Source organism: Pan paniscus, chromosome 17, assembly GCF_029289425.2.
Source record: "Pan paniscus chromosome 17, NHGRI_mPanPan1-v2.0_pri, whole genome shotgun sequence".
Classification (NCBI taxonomy): domain Eukaryota; kingdom Metazoa; phylum Chordata; class Mammalia; order Primates; family Hominidae; genus Pan; species Pan paniscus.
The window spans coordinates 87531161-87544868 of NC_073266.2; the positions used below are offsets into that span (position 1 = coordinate 87531161).

The 13708-nt window shown below is 40.9% G+C and overlaps 1 protein-coding gene across 4 annotated transcripts in view; it reads right to left on the reverse strand.

The window, feature by feature from the left end:
* Positions 1-1999: 1999 nt before the first annotated feature.
* The window catches only part of RTTN (rotatin), a 202514-nt gene continuing 190805 nt past the window's right edge, over positions 2000-13708 (reverse strand). For 3 of the 4 annotated variants that reach the window (XM_034944011.3, XM_063597359.1, XM_063597361.1), the window contains 3 exons: positions 4576-4679; positions 3393-3462; positions 2000-2432 (listed from right to left, as the gene is read on the reverse strand). In XM_034944011.3, the coding sequence (XP_034799902.1) occupies positions 2347-2432; positions 3393-3462; positions 4576-4679 (260 nt within the window). In that variant the 3' untranslated portion in view covers positions 2000-2346. Of the gene's footprint in view, positions 2433-3392; positions 3463-4575; positions 4680-4702; positions 6347-13708 lie in introns of those variants that run through there. The other variant, XM_063597360.1, reaches the window with a different exon arrangement.

The window sequence follows — 13708 nt, forward strand, 5'->3', positions numbered from 1 at the left end:
ACCCAAGCTTCACATTCCTGGACACCAAGAGAGGCAAACGCAAGTTCCCCTAAAGCCATGGCCCCTCTCCTTTCTCCAAGGTCTGCAGTCCTCCTGGGCTTTGGCAGGTAACATTTCTGGGTGGTTCTGACTACTAGGCTACAAATCGCCCTCTGGTACTACTGTGAACTGCTAGGGAAAATGATCAGTTACAACAATTCTTCCTGGTTCCAAGAAGATGAGGTAGTGCCTACTCTGATATGTCAATCAGTCAATCAATGAACCGTAATATAATTTCCCTGAGGAGAACAAATTTTTGTTGAAAAATGGTGTTTATCTATAAGATTCAAACACAAAAAGAGATATTTCAGTGGGGGTGGTAGAGGGGCAGAATAAATGGTTTATAAAGAAAAGTGGTTTATAAAGAAAAGCAAACTTCTTCGCAGTTATCCTGGGTTCCAACCTCCACTTCACTGATAACCAGCCACAGTCAATGAGCACATTACTTAACCACTCTGCGCCTCTGCTTATTCACCTGGAACACAAAGACATTAGTAGTATTTTAGAAAAAGATAGATTAAATGATAAAAGTTCCGAGAATAATAGCTGGGACATAGAAGGAGGAGTTATAAAGGAGTTATGAAGGGAGTTAGAAATTCATTTCATTTATTTATCAGTGAGGGCTGATTAGAGAATTCCAGAAAAATGGCAAAAAATATAAGATACCGGGAGAAAAGGGAAAAATAATTCCCAAGATTCCTGCTCTCAGAATTGACGAGTTTTCCGCTACACATTAACTTGGGCAGCTCAGAAACTTCTGAGCTTCCTAGATTTATTTTTCAGATCTCGAATCAATTAATTCTCAGACATTACAAACTTAACTGTTACTATTTCTGTATTTAACATAAATTTTGTCATACTTCCAGCTTAAATAACATCATTGCTTATTTTATTGCTGTTAGCAATTTAACAGCACTTAAAATGATATTTTTCTTTCAGTTTTTCTGAAAACATTATCCTAAATGAATATATATGTATACATGTATATGACATATATGTATATACAAACATATATATATTAATACTTCACCTTTTATTTCTCTTACACACAATTTTCTCACTTTCAAAAGTGTTGGGAAAGTTGCTGAAAGTGATTAGTACTTGATTTTGGTTTAAGTGCGGAATTCAAAACTACAGGTTAAGTAAGATTATGTAATAGAGTATAGAGCTTGTTCCTCCTGCATTTTTTTTTTTTTTTTTTTTTTTTTTTTGAGACAGAGTCTTGCTTTGTCACCCACGCTGGAATGCAGTGGCATGATCTCAGCTCACTGCAACCTCCCTGCCTCCCAGGTTCAAGAGATTCTCGTGCCTCAGCCACTGGAGTAGCTGAGATTATAGACGCTCAAGACCAGGAATGGCTAATTTTTGTATTTTTAGGAGAGATGGGATTTCACCATGTTGCCCAAGCTGGTCTCAAACTCCTGGCCTCAAGTGATCCACCTACCTCGGTCTCCCAAAGAGCTGAAAGTGTAAGCATGAGCCACCAAGCCCGGCCATCTTCTGCATTTTTCAGTCTTACTCTATTCTTCATGATGTTTTGGGCTGAGCTAAATTTGAACCCAGGCTTATACAGCCCCAACTCTATTTCTTTCTTCTTTATTACACAGCCTTGCAGAAGACAATGGTGAAGATTATAAATGTAATGATTTAAGAGTCATCTAGAAAGAAGATAACATCACTAAAACTTGCCTAAGAAAGCTACTTACAAATCATGTACATTTACTTCCACACAGCCCTTTACAAATAATGCACACTTACTTCTACATAGCCCTTTTCCAGTGTGGATGCTCTGGATAACAGAAAGTTTTGAAAATAAGGATTTGCACTGACAGAGCCAAATTTTACATCAGTTAAAATTTAAAAAAAGAGAGAAACAACCAGGACACAATGTCTTATTTCAACTCCTAAAATTAATATTCATGAGACTGATAAAAGTCTGTAAGCAGCAATTATTAGTCAATTTTTAGTTTCTAAAAATATTGTTTTATTAAATAACTGTTAAATAGGATTTTTACAAAATAAATGGCATAGAAAAGGGTAAAAATGTTTATGTTCCCAGAACTTTCTATGCCTTTTCAACAGAAAGGAAAAGGCACAGAAAGTTGTCAGCTGCTATTACTTCTGGAGAGCTGCCACAACTGGACGGTGTTGGAGTATCACCAGTTCTCTCTCTCATGGGAAAGAAGGGGATCAACACTTTGTAGAGAGGTAGCATGTCTTCAGGTAACAGCTGCTACACACAGCTGGCTTCAACTTTAGCTCCCCTGTTGATGACTGTCAGCTTCAAGGTGTAGCATCCCATGGCACTCAGGAAGAATTAAGGAGCTGCACGAGGTTTTCAAGACATTTCAAATAATAGGCATTTAGAGGGTTTGCTTCTGAGTTTGGGAAAGCTGAGATAGAAAAATAAGAGTACAGAAATACTAGTTTATGAAACTTGGTACTATACTTAAGAGGCACACACATAAACAAATACATATGAACAGGATTTATATATAATTTAAAGCTCTAAGTTCTTGATGTAATAGCATTCCAGAATATTTTGCATTTTTAAAAAAATAAACAAGTTACAAAATTAATATTTTTTTAAATTAACAGCTTACCCAGAGTATTTTTTAAAAAGTACCCCCCATAATGGATACCATTAACTATAATTCCAAATGAACGCCATTAATCTTTTTTTATGTACCATCCTTCCTAAAGCATAAACTTTAACTTCACTAGCTCCAGAAATTCATGGTCGCAGCTAAAACAAACTAAAACCTCCCCTGCTTAAAAAAAAAATCAGACTATAAAAACACAAATAACCAACAGATATATTACAGTACAGGAAAGACACAATTCAGTGTTTTAGCATAAAAAATGTTCAGAGAATAACGCTCACTGAAATTTGGTGTCACTAAAAATGAATAATGTGCTTTGAAAAGAAAACCGTCTCTAGTATTGTGACCACATCACAGGGAAACGTGGATATAAGGGTAACAGGATCAATTCTTGGAAGACTGTCCTCCAGCTCCCTGATGTTAGATCCAGGTTTTCTGCTCACAGTTAATTCTAATTGGGCCAGTTCTTACCACTAAGAACATACTTCAACACAGTGGTCACTGTCGACAAAGAAAATTTAGTACAAAAATAAGACGAAGATCACAGATGCATTTTTAGAAGCAATCACATCTTAAACCTTCATCTATCTATTTTATTATTTTAAAAAATGATATAATTAAAGCACATACTGAATATTGGCACATTTTACAATGTCATTTTGCTGTGGCCTGTCCAAATATCTCATTAATCAGAAAATCCACTTAATAGCTTCTGAGTTTAACCATAATCTCTTTCTTATTGCAACTTACTTTTCTTTGCTAAGGAGTATGCTTCATCCACTCTTCTTTTTACTGATGGGCTTTTCAAAGCTGTTTTTGCCTAGAACAATCCATTAATTAGGTTTCTTGCCATGTGTTATGGATCATGATAGCAAAACACCAATTCTGCCCATTGCTAACTACAGTATTAAACAGAATATTATGAAATATAATAATATAACTAGAGAGTTCCATCCTAGCATAATACATCCTATTGAGCCAATCCCCTTGCACATTCTGAAGTCTTGCCCATATCCTCTTATCTAACTTGATTCTTTCTCTATTCCCATTTTCTTTCTTCCCTTCTCTTTTACTCCTTCTCCCCTAATCTCAATTTGCTATTTTAAACGAGTCATCCTTGGTTTCAGTTTTTCATATTCCCTCGAACCTCAGATTTCTGATCACATATACCAAATATTAGCAGTTGGTCAACAAATATTTACAGAGTGACTACAAAGTGCCAAATCCTGTGCTAAGCTCTGGGGATACCCAGGTGAGAAAGAAAACAACACCCTCTTGTCCTTGTGTACGTGACTCTGGCCAGCAGGGAGAAAACTAGCCCCGGCAGAGACAGTCAGCTGAGAGAACACCATTCTAGGATGGCTGTCTATCCTAACACTGTCACTTGGCTACTACTTAATCACTAGATACTTATGGGTATTTCTCTTGGGAACGACATGTCTGCAATAAAGTGGAAGTCCAAAGGCCAGAGAAAGAGTAGAACACAAATCTCCACGTTGCCTGCCCTTTTCTCAGAGCAGGCTTTGGGCTGCAGTCGTACAAGAACTGAGCTAGATAAAGGGGAACTGTACAATTGGATAAAACTTTTGTTACTCGGTTTTACTTTAAGATGTGTTTTCCCTTGATACGTCTTTTAGAAGAAACAATCTATGCTAAAATTGCAATAATAAAGTAAATCAATTTAAATTAAGAGGAAAAAGTCAGTTCAGAGATTCTCTTCTAAACTGAGACATTCTGTTGAAATGATTAAATACAAAGATTTCAACTGATGGTTTACTAATTGTATGAATCAGCAAAGGGAACGTGGGTCTTTGATTTTGTCTTTTTCCTTTTGCTATAACTCTTGACACCTTTGGATGTATCCTAAGAGTTTATACCTGGGTTATACCTTGTTGTTTGCTCCCCAGGTGTAACAATGATTTTTAAAACTGACCTTCTGATAATTGTAAATCAGAGCCCAAAGGGCAGCTGCTCCAATCCTCTGAGCATTTTGATTCTCACTTTCCAGACAGGCAGCAAGCACAGTAATGACTTTTTCTAAAAATGAACATATATTTTTTAAAAGTTCAGTCCCAGACACTGCATTGTATTCTTATCTTGGACTAGTCAGACACCCCCCTCTTTTCCCGTTAGAATGCATACATAAAGTTGGTATCACTAGACTATGGCAAAACCAATCTTTTATGCCATGTGGTATATGGGAGGACAACCTCAAAACATTGTTTTCATGTCAGGCATAGAAGGGTCAAAGACACTGAAGCTGCTTCATTTTTTGGCCAGAATTCAAGAAAAGGCACATTCATTTAAAGACCACAAGTGTGCAAAAATAAGTATAAAATTAGTTACATTAATGAGTTACTCAATTACAGCTAACATTCTGGCAGGCAGAAAAACAGATCTGCTTTCATGATAAATTATAAAGACTATCATACAAACACATCAGTAGCATGAGCTAGTATACAAAAACGATCATCAAATATCACACTGGTTGACGTTTTTTAAAAATGACTAGGGTGGCTGGCAAGATGGCTCAATAGGAAGCTCCGGTCTGCAGCTTCCAGTGAGATCAATGCAGAAGGCGGGTGATTTCTGCATTTCCAACTGAGGTACCCAGCTCATCTCACTGGGGCTGGTTAAACAACGGGTGCAGCCCATGGAGGGCGAGCCAAAGCAGGGTGGGGTGTCGCCTCACCCAGGAATCACAAGGGGTGGGGGAGCTCCCTCCCTTAGCCAAGGGAAGCTCTGAGAAACTGTGCCCTGAGGAACGGTGCATTCCGGCCCAGATACTACGCTTTTCCCATGGTCTTTGCAACCCACAGACCAGGAGATTCCCTTGGGTGCCTACACCACCAGGGCCCAGGGTTTCAAGCACAAAGCTGGGCGGCCATTTGGGCAGTCACCGAGCCAGCTGCCGGAGATTTTTCATACCTCAGTAGTGCCTGGAATGCCAGTGAGACAGAGTTGTTCAGTCCCCTGGAAAGGGGGCTGAAGCCAGGGTGCCAAGTGGCCTAGCTCAACAGATCCCATACCCATGGAGCCCAGCAAACTAAGATCCACTGGCTTAAAATTCTCACTGCCTGCACAGCAGTCTGAAGTTGACCTGGGATGCTTGAGCTTGGTGGGGAGAGGGGTGTCCACCATTAATGAGGCTTAAGTAGCCTGTTTCCCTTCACAGTGCAAACGAAGCCACTGGGAAGTTCAAACTGGGCAGAGCCCACCACAGCTCAGCAAAGATGTTGTACCCAAACTGCCTCTCTAGATTCCTCCTCTCTGGGCAGGCCATCTCTGAAAGAAAGGCAGCAGCCCCAGTCAGGGGCTTATAGATAAAACTCCCATCTCCCTGGGACAGAGCACCTGGGGGAAAGGGCGGCTGTGGGCGCAGCTTCAGCAGACTTAAATGTTCCTGCCTGCTGTCTCTGAAGAGAGCAGTGGACCTCCCAGCACAGTGCTCGAGCTCTGCTAACGGACAGACTGCCTCCTCAAGTGGGTCCCTGACGCTCGTGCCTCCTGACTGGGAGACACCTCCCAACAGGTGTCGACAGACACATCATACAGGAGAGCTCTAGCTGGCATCTGGGGGGTGCCCTCTGGGATGAAGCTTCCAGAGGAAGGAGCAGGCAGCAATCTTTGCTCTTCTGTAGCCTCTGCTGGTGATACCCAGGCAAACAGGGGCAGGAGTGGACCTCCAGCCAACTCCCAAAGACCTGCAGCAGAGAGGCCCGTTAGGAAGAAAACTAACAAACAGAAAGGAATAGCATCAACATCAACCAAAAGGACATCCACACAAAAACCCCATCCGATGGTCACCAACATCAAAAACCAAAGGTAGATAAATCCACGAAAATGAGGAAAACCCAGTGCAAAAAGGATGAAAATTCCCAAAACCAGAATAACTCTTCTCTTCCAAAGGATCACAACTCCTCACCAGCAAGGGAACAAAATTGGATGGAGAATGAGTTTGACGAAGTGACAGAAGCAGGCTTCAGAAGGTGGGTAATAACAAACTCCTCCGAGCTAAAGAAGCATTCTAACCCAATGCAAGGAAGCTAAGAACCTTGATAAAAGGTTACAGGAAATGCTAACTAGAATAACCAGTTTAAAGAAGAACATAAATGACCTGATGGGAGCTGAAAAACATAGCATGAGAACTTCGTGAAGCATACACAAGTATCAATAGCGAAATCGATCAAGCAGAAGAAAGGATGTCAGAGATTGAAGATCAACTTAATGAAATAAAGCGTGAAGACAAGATTAGAGAAAAAAAAAAAAGAAAAGGAATGAACAAAGCATCCAAGAAATATGGGACTATGTGAAAAGAAGAAACCTATGTTTGATTGGTGTACCTGAGAGTGATGGGGAAAAATGGAACCAAGTTGGAAAATACTCTTCAGGATATTAAATGCAAGAGAACTTCCCCAACCTAGCAAGACAGGCCAACATTCAAATTCAGGAAATACAGAGAACACCACAAAGATACTCCTCGAGAAGAGCAACCCCAAGACACATAATCATCAGATTCACCAAGGTTGAAATGAAGGAAAAAAATGTTAAGGGCAGCCAGAGAGAAAGGTCGGGTTACCCACCAAGGGAAGCCCATCAGGCTAACAGCAGATCTCTCTGCAGAAATCCTATAAGCCAAAAGAGACTGGGGGCCAATATTCAACATTCTTAAAGAATTTACCTTTTCTTTTTTTGTGGGGGAGGGGGATGGAGTCTTGCTCTGTCTCCCAGGTTTGGAGTGCAGTGGTGAGATCTCGGCTCACTGCAACCTCCGCCTACCAGGTTTAAGCAATTCTTCTGTCTCAGCCTCCTGAGTAGCTGGGACGACAGGTGGGCACCACCACACCTGGCTAATTCTTTTGTATTTTTATTAGAGACGGGGTTTCACCATATGGGCCAGGCTGGTCTCAGACTCTGGATCTCATGGTCCGCCCACCTTGGCCTCCCAAAAGGCTGGGATTACAGGTGAGAGCCACCGCGCGTGGCCCAAGAAAATAATTTTCAACCCAAAAATTCATATCCAGCCATACTAAGCTTCATAAGTGAAAAATAAATAAAATCCTTTACAGAAAAGCAAATGCTGAGAGATTTTGTCACCAGCAGCCCTACCTTACAAGAGCTCCTGAAGGAAGCACTAAATATGGAAAGGAAAAAACGGTACCAGACACTGCAAAAACATATCAAATTGTAAAGAACATTGACACTATGAAGAAACTGCATCAACTAATGGGCAAAACAACCAGCTAGCATCATAATGACAGGATCAAATTCACATGTAACAATATTAACCTTAAATGTAAACGGGCTAAATGCCACAATTAAAAGACACAGACTGGCAAATTGGATGAAGCGTCAAGACCCATCGGTGTGCTGTATTCAGGAGACCCATCTCATGTGCAAAGACACACATAGGCTCAAAATAAAGGGATGGAGGAAGATTTACTAAGCAAATGGCAAGCAGGGGGAAAAAAAAAGCAGAGGTGGCAATCTTAGCCTCTGATAAAAAAGACTATAAGACAACAAACATCAAAAAAGAAAAAGAAGGGCATTACATAATGGTAAAGGGATCAATGCAACAAGTAGAACTAACTATCCTAAATATATATGCACCCAATACAGGAGCACCCAGATTCATAAAGCAAGTTCTTAGAGACCTACAAAGAGACTTAGACTCGCACACAATAATCATGGGAGACTTCAACACCCCACTGTCAATATTAGACACATCAACAAGACAGAAAATTAACAAGGATATTCAGGACTTGAACTCAACTCTGAGCCAAGTGGACCTAATAGATATCTACAGAACACTCCACCCCAAATCAACAGAGTATACATTCTTCTCAGCACCACATCGCACTTATTCTAAAACTGACCACATACTTGGAAGTAAAACACTCCTCAGCAAATGCCAAAGACCTGAAATCATAACAAACAGTCTCTCACAGCACAGTGCAATCAAATTAGAACTCAGGACTAAGAAACTCACTCAAAACCACACAACTACACGGAAACTGAACAACTTGCTCCTGAATGACTACTGAGTAAATAACACAATTAAGGCAGAAATAAATTAGTTCTTTGAAACCAAAGAGAGCAAAGACACAATATACCAGAATCTCTGGGACACAGCTAAAGCAGTGTTTAGAGGGAAATTTATAGCACAAAATGCTCACAGGTGAAAGGGGGAAAGATCTAAAATCAACACCCTAACATCACAATTAAAAGAACTAGAGAAGCAACAGCAAACAAATTCAAAAGCTTACAGAAGACAAGAAATAACTAAGATCAGAGCAGAACTGAAGGAGAGAGAGACACGAAAAACCCTTCAAAAAATCAATGAATCCAGGAGCTGGTTTTTGGAAAAGATTAACAAAATAGATAGACCACTAGCCTGACTAATAAAGAAGAAAAGAGAGAAGAATCAAATAGACACAATAAAAAATCATAAAGGGGAGATCAGCACTGATCCCACAGAAATCCAAACTACCATCAGAGAATATTATAAACACCTCTATGCAAATAAACTAGAAAATCTAGAAGAAATGGATGAATTCCTGGACACATACACCCTCCCAAGACTAAACTAGGAAGAAGTCGAATCCCTGAATAGATCAATAACAAGTTCTGAAATTGAGGCAGTAATTAATAGCCTACCAACCAAAAAAAGCCCAGGACCAGATGAATTCACAGCCGAATTCTACCAGGCATACAAAGTGGAGCTGGTACCATTCCTTCTGAAACTATTCCAATCAATAGAAAAAGAGGGAATCCTCTCTAACTCATTTTATGAGGCCAGCATCATCCTGATACAAAAACCTGGCAGAGACACACACACAAAAAGAAAATTTCAGGCCAATATCCCCGATGAACATTGATGCAAAAATCCTCAATAAAATACTGGCAAACTGAATCCAGCAGCACGTCAAAAAGCTTATTCACCAAGATCAAGTCGGTTTCATCCCTGGGATGCAAGGCTGGTTCAACATACACAAATCAATAAAAGTAATCTATCACAAAAACAGAGCCAATGACAAAAACCACATGATTATCTCAACAGACGCAGAAAGGCCTTCAAAAAAATTCAACACCCCTTCATGCTAAAAACTCTCAATAAACTAGGTATTGATGCAACATATCTCAAAATAATAAGAGCTATTTATGACAAACCCACAGCCAATATCACACTGAATGGGCAAAAGCTGGAAACATTCCCTTTGAAAACTGGCACAAGACAAGGATGCCATTTCTTACCACTCCTATTCAACACAGTATTGGAACTTCTGGCCAGGGCAATCAGGCAAGATAAAGAAATAAAGGGTACTAAAATAGGAAAAGGTTCAAGGCAGCGTCTGTGAGTGTAGCATCTGCTCACTGGTACTGGTTAGAGGGCAGTGTCTGCTCACTGGTATTGGTTAGAGGGCAGCGTCTGCTCACTGGTATTGGTTACAGGGCAGCGTCTGCTCACCGGTGTTAGATAGAGGGCAGCGTCTGCTCACTGGTATTGGTTAGAGGGCAGCGTCTGCTCCTGGTATTGGTTAGAAGGCAGCGTCTGCTCACTGGTATTGGTTACAGGGCAGCGTCTGCTCACTGGTATTGGTTACAGGGCAGCGTCTGCTCACTGGTATTGGTTACAGGGCAGCGTCTGCTCACTGGTGTTAGATAGAGGGCAGCGTCTGCTCACTGGTATTGGTTAGAGGGCAGCGTCTGCTCACTGGTATTGGTTACAGGGCAGCATCTGCTCACTGGTATTAGTTACAGCACAGTGTCTGTTCACTGGTACTGGTTAGAGGGCAGCATCTGCTTACTGGTATTAGTTACAGGGCAGTGTCTGCTCACTGGTACTGGTTAGAAGGTAGTGTCTGCTCACTGGTATTGGTTAGAGGGCAGCGTCTGCTCACTGGTGTTAGATAGAGGGCAGCGTCTGCTCCTGGTATTGGTTAGAGGGCAGCGTCTGCTCACTGGTATTGGTTAGAGGGCAGCGTCTGCTCACTGGTATTGGTTAGAGGGCAGCGTCTGCTCACTGGTATTGGTTAGAGGGCAGCGTCTGCTCACTGGTATTGGTTACAGGGCAGCGTCTGCTCACTGGTGTTAGATAAAGGGCAGCGTCTGCTCACTGGTATTGGTTAGAGGGCAGCGTCTGCTCACTGGTATTGGTTAGAGGGCAGCATCTGCTCACTGGTATTGGTTAGAGGGCAGCGTCTGCTCACTGGTATTGGTTACAGGGCAGCGTCTGCTCACTGGTGTTAGATAGAGGGCAGCGTCTGCTCACTGGTATTGGTTAGAGGGCAGTGTCTGCTCACTGGTATTGGTGAGAGGGCAGCGTCTGCTCACTGGTATTGGTTACAGGGCAGCGTCTGCTCACTGGTGTTAGATAGAGGGCAGCGTCTGCTCACTGGTATTGGTTACAGGGCAGCGTCTGCTCACTGGTATTGGTTACAGGGCAGCGTCTGCTCACTGGTGTTAGATAGAGGGCAGCGTCTGCTCACTGGTATTGGTTAGAGGGCAGCATCTGCTCACTGGTATTGGTTAGAGGGCAGCGTCTGCTCACTGGTATTGGTTAGAGGGCAGCGTCTGCTCACTGGTATTGGTTACAGGGCAGCGTCTGCTCACTGGTATTGGTTACAGGGCAGCGTCTGCTCAGTGGTGTTAGATAGAGGGCAGCGTCTGCTCACTGGTATTGGTTACAGGGCAGCGTCTGCTCACTGGTATTGGTTACAGGGCAGCGTCTGCTCACTGGTATTGGTTACAGGGCAGCGTCTGCTCACTGGTATTGGTTACAGGGCAGCGTCTGCTCACTGGTATTGGTTACAGGGCAGCGTCTGCTCACTGGTATTGGTTACAGGGCAGCGTCTGCTCACTGGTATTGGTTACAGGGCAGCGTCTGCTCACTGGTATTGGTTACAGGGCAGCGTCTGCTCACTGGTACTGGTTAGAAGGCAGTGTCTGCTCACTGGTATTAGTTACAGGGCAACGTCTGCTCACTGGTATTAGTTAGATGGCAGTGTCTACTCACTGGTATTAGACCAACCACAATGCTAGTGTATTTTAGGAGCTCAATAAATATTCGTTGTGTGAAAGATTCCAGAATAGAATAAACAAAAATTTTGTCTATATAATTCAATTTTTTTATTTTAAGGGATTTTAAATATTTAACAAAAACAAAACAAAAAAAGCTGCTCCCTAAAGTGAACTGGAAATGTGCATCAGGACAATGTGAAAGGCAGGTGCAGTGATGTTTCAGGCACGCTGCAGCCGACTCCCTGAACACCTCATCTGCACTATCTGATGCCCTTTGGTTGTCGTCTATCATAACCTACCCAGAACCAAGCCATGTACATAGCTTGCAGACGCAATTTATCACGTGAGGTTATGGCTGCAAGTGCTACTCATTAGGGCACATCAAATGTCCCCTTATTAAATGGGAGGGTGACTTCCTTATGTTCCATCTGAGTAGCATCAAGTGATGTTTTTAAATGTCTCAAACACTCAGAATATATAACTCCTCTGATCTAAGTAAGTCTATAACTCCTTCAACCAGCTATCCCTTAAAGCATTTTTAATAAAGTACTGTGTGTGTATGTATATATACATATGTGTGTGTGTGTGTGTCTGTGTGTGTGTGTGTGTGTGTGTGAATTAATGTGGTGGGCCCCTCTGATAATGCAAGTGGATCGACTTTTTTAACAAAACAAATGTTATTGTGAAACATGCATATAACAAAGCAATAAAACAATTTTGAGTTTAACAAGTAGGTCTGAACTCTCATATAAACATTTAAATAACCTAAAGTGAATATACAGTAGTAAAATGTAAATAATGAGAAAGTATTTTTGAATATTTGAACTGAATATTACCTTCTTAATATAATAATTGAATAGTACCTTAATATAATAATTGAATATTACCTTCTTAATACAATTGGTTTAAGTATAAGTTTAGGGATGTCAGTTTGGTAATTACAGTGAGTTGTCAGTTATGGTGACATTAATGTCTTAGAAAAGTTCTTAAAGTTTTTACCCATCATTTCTTCAAATATTTCCTCTCCCATTCTCCTAGGACACTTCATTAAACACAAAGACTGTCTTGATATATCTGCTGTGTCACTTACCTTTGATTCTTTTAATCCTTTCTCATCTTTTTAGCTTTCTCTGCTGCATTCTGGATAATATTTTTCTAATCTATCTTCTAATTCCTAAGTTCTCTGCTATACCTAACTTGCTGTCAGACATGTATATTAAGTTTTCAATTTTGGCCACTGAAGTTCTAGATTACTGTTGTAAAACAGAACTTCCTACAATAATGGAAATATTTATATCTTGCTATTTAATAAGACAGCCACTAGCCACATGTAGTGAGTACAACTGAATAATTTTAATTAGTTTAAATTTAAATAGCTACATGTGGCTGATTATCATACTGCACAGTAAAGTTCTTGAAGTTCTGTTTGGTTCTTTTCAAATATTTCAACTTGTCAGTTTCCCATTTCCTAAAATTTTCAAGCTTGTCATTTATTTATCTAAATATGGTATAATTAAAGTTATTTTTAAACCCATGCTTTGTAATTCCCATATTCAAAGTCTGGGCAGATAAGCTGGTATTTTTATTCTTCTGCTGTTTCTTACTACATGTTGCCATGTCTCCTAATGTGCTTGATTATCTCTAACTTTGTACTGGTTAATGCTTTTGAAAAATTATTTGTAGAGGTTCCCTGAGGCCCAGTATGAACTTGTCTTTCAACCATCACCAAGGCAGTTTGCTTTCTGCTAAGTACTCACAGGCACCATCAATCGAAGACACCTCAAGCCAAGTTCACGGCCAACTTTGGGTGCAGAGCCCTATCAGAAGCAGTCTGTAGTACCCATTCTCACATTTTTTTTTTCCTTTTCTTTACAGTCTCCTTCATGAAGTTTGGGAAACCAACTTATTTTTGACTCATCCATCTATTAAGAGAATGGTTCTTTGGAGGTCCAGCTTAATACAAGCAGGATAGCCAGTAAGAATCCCCACTCTGGGGAATCGCAGCTTCTGTCCTCTCACCCCTCGATACTCCTCAACAAAAGCCA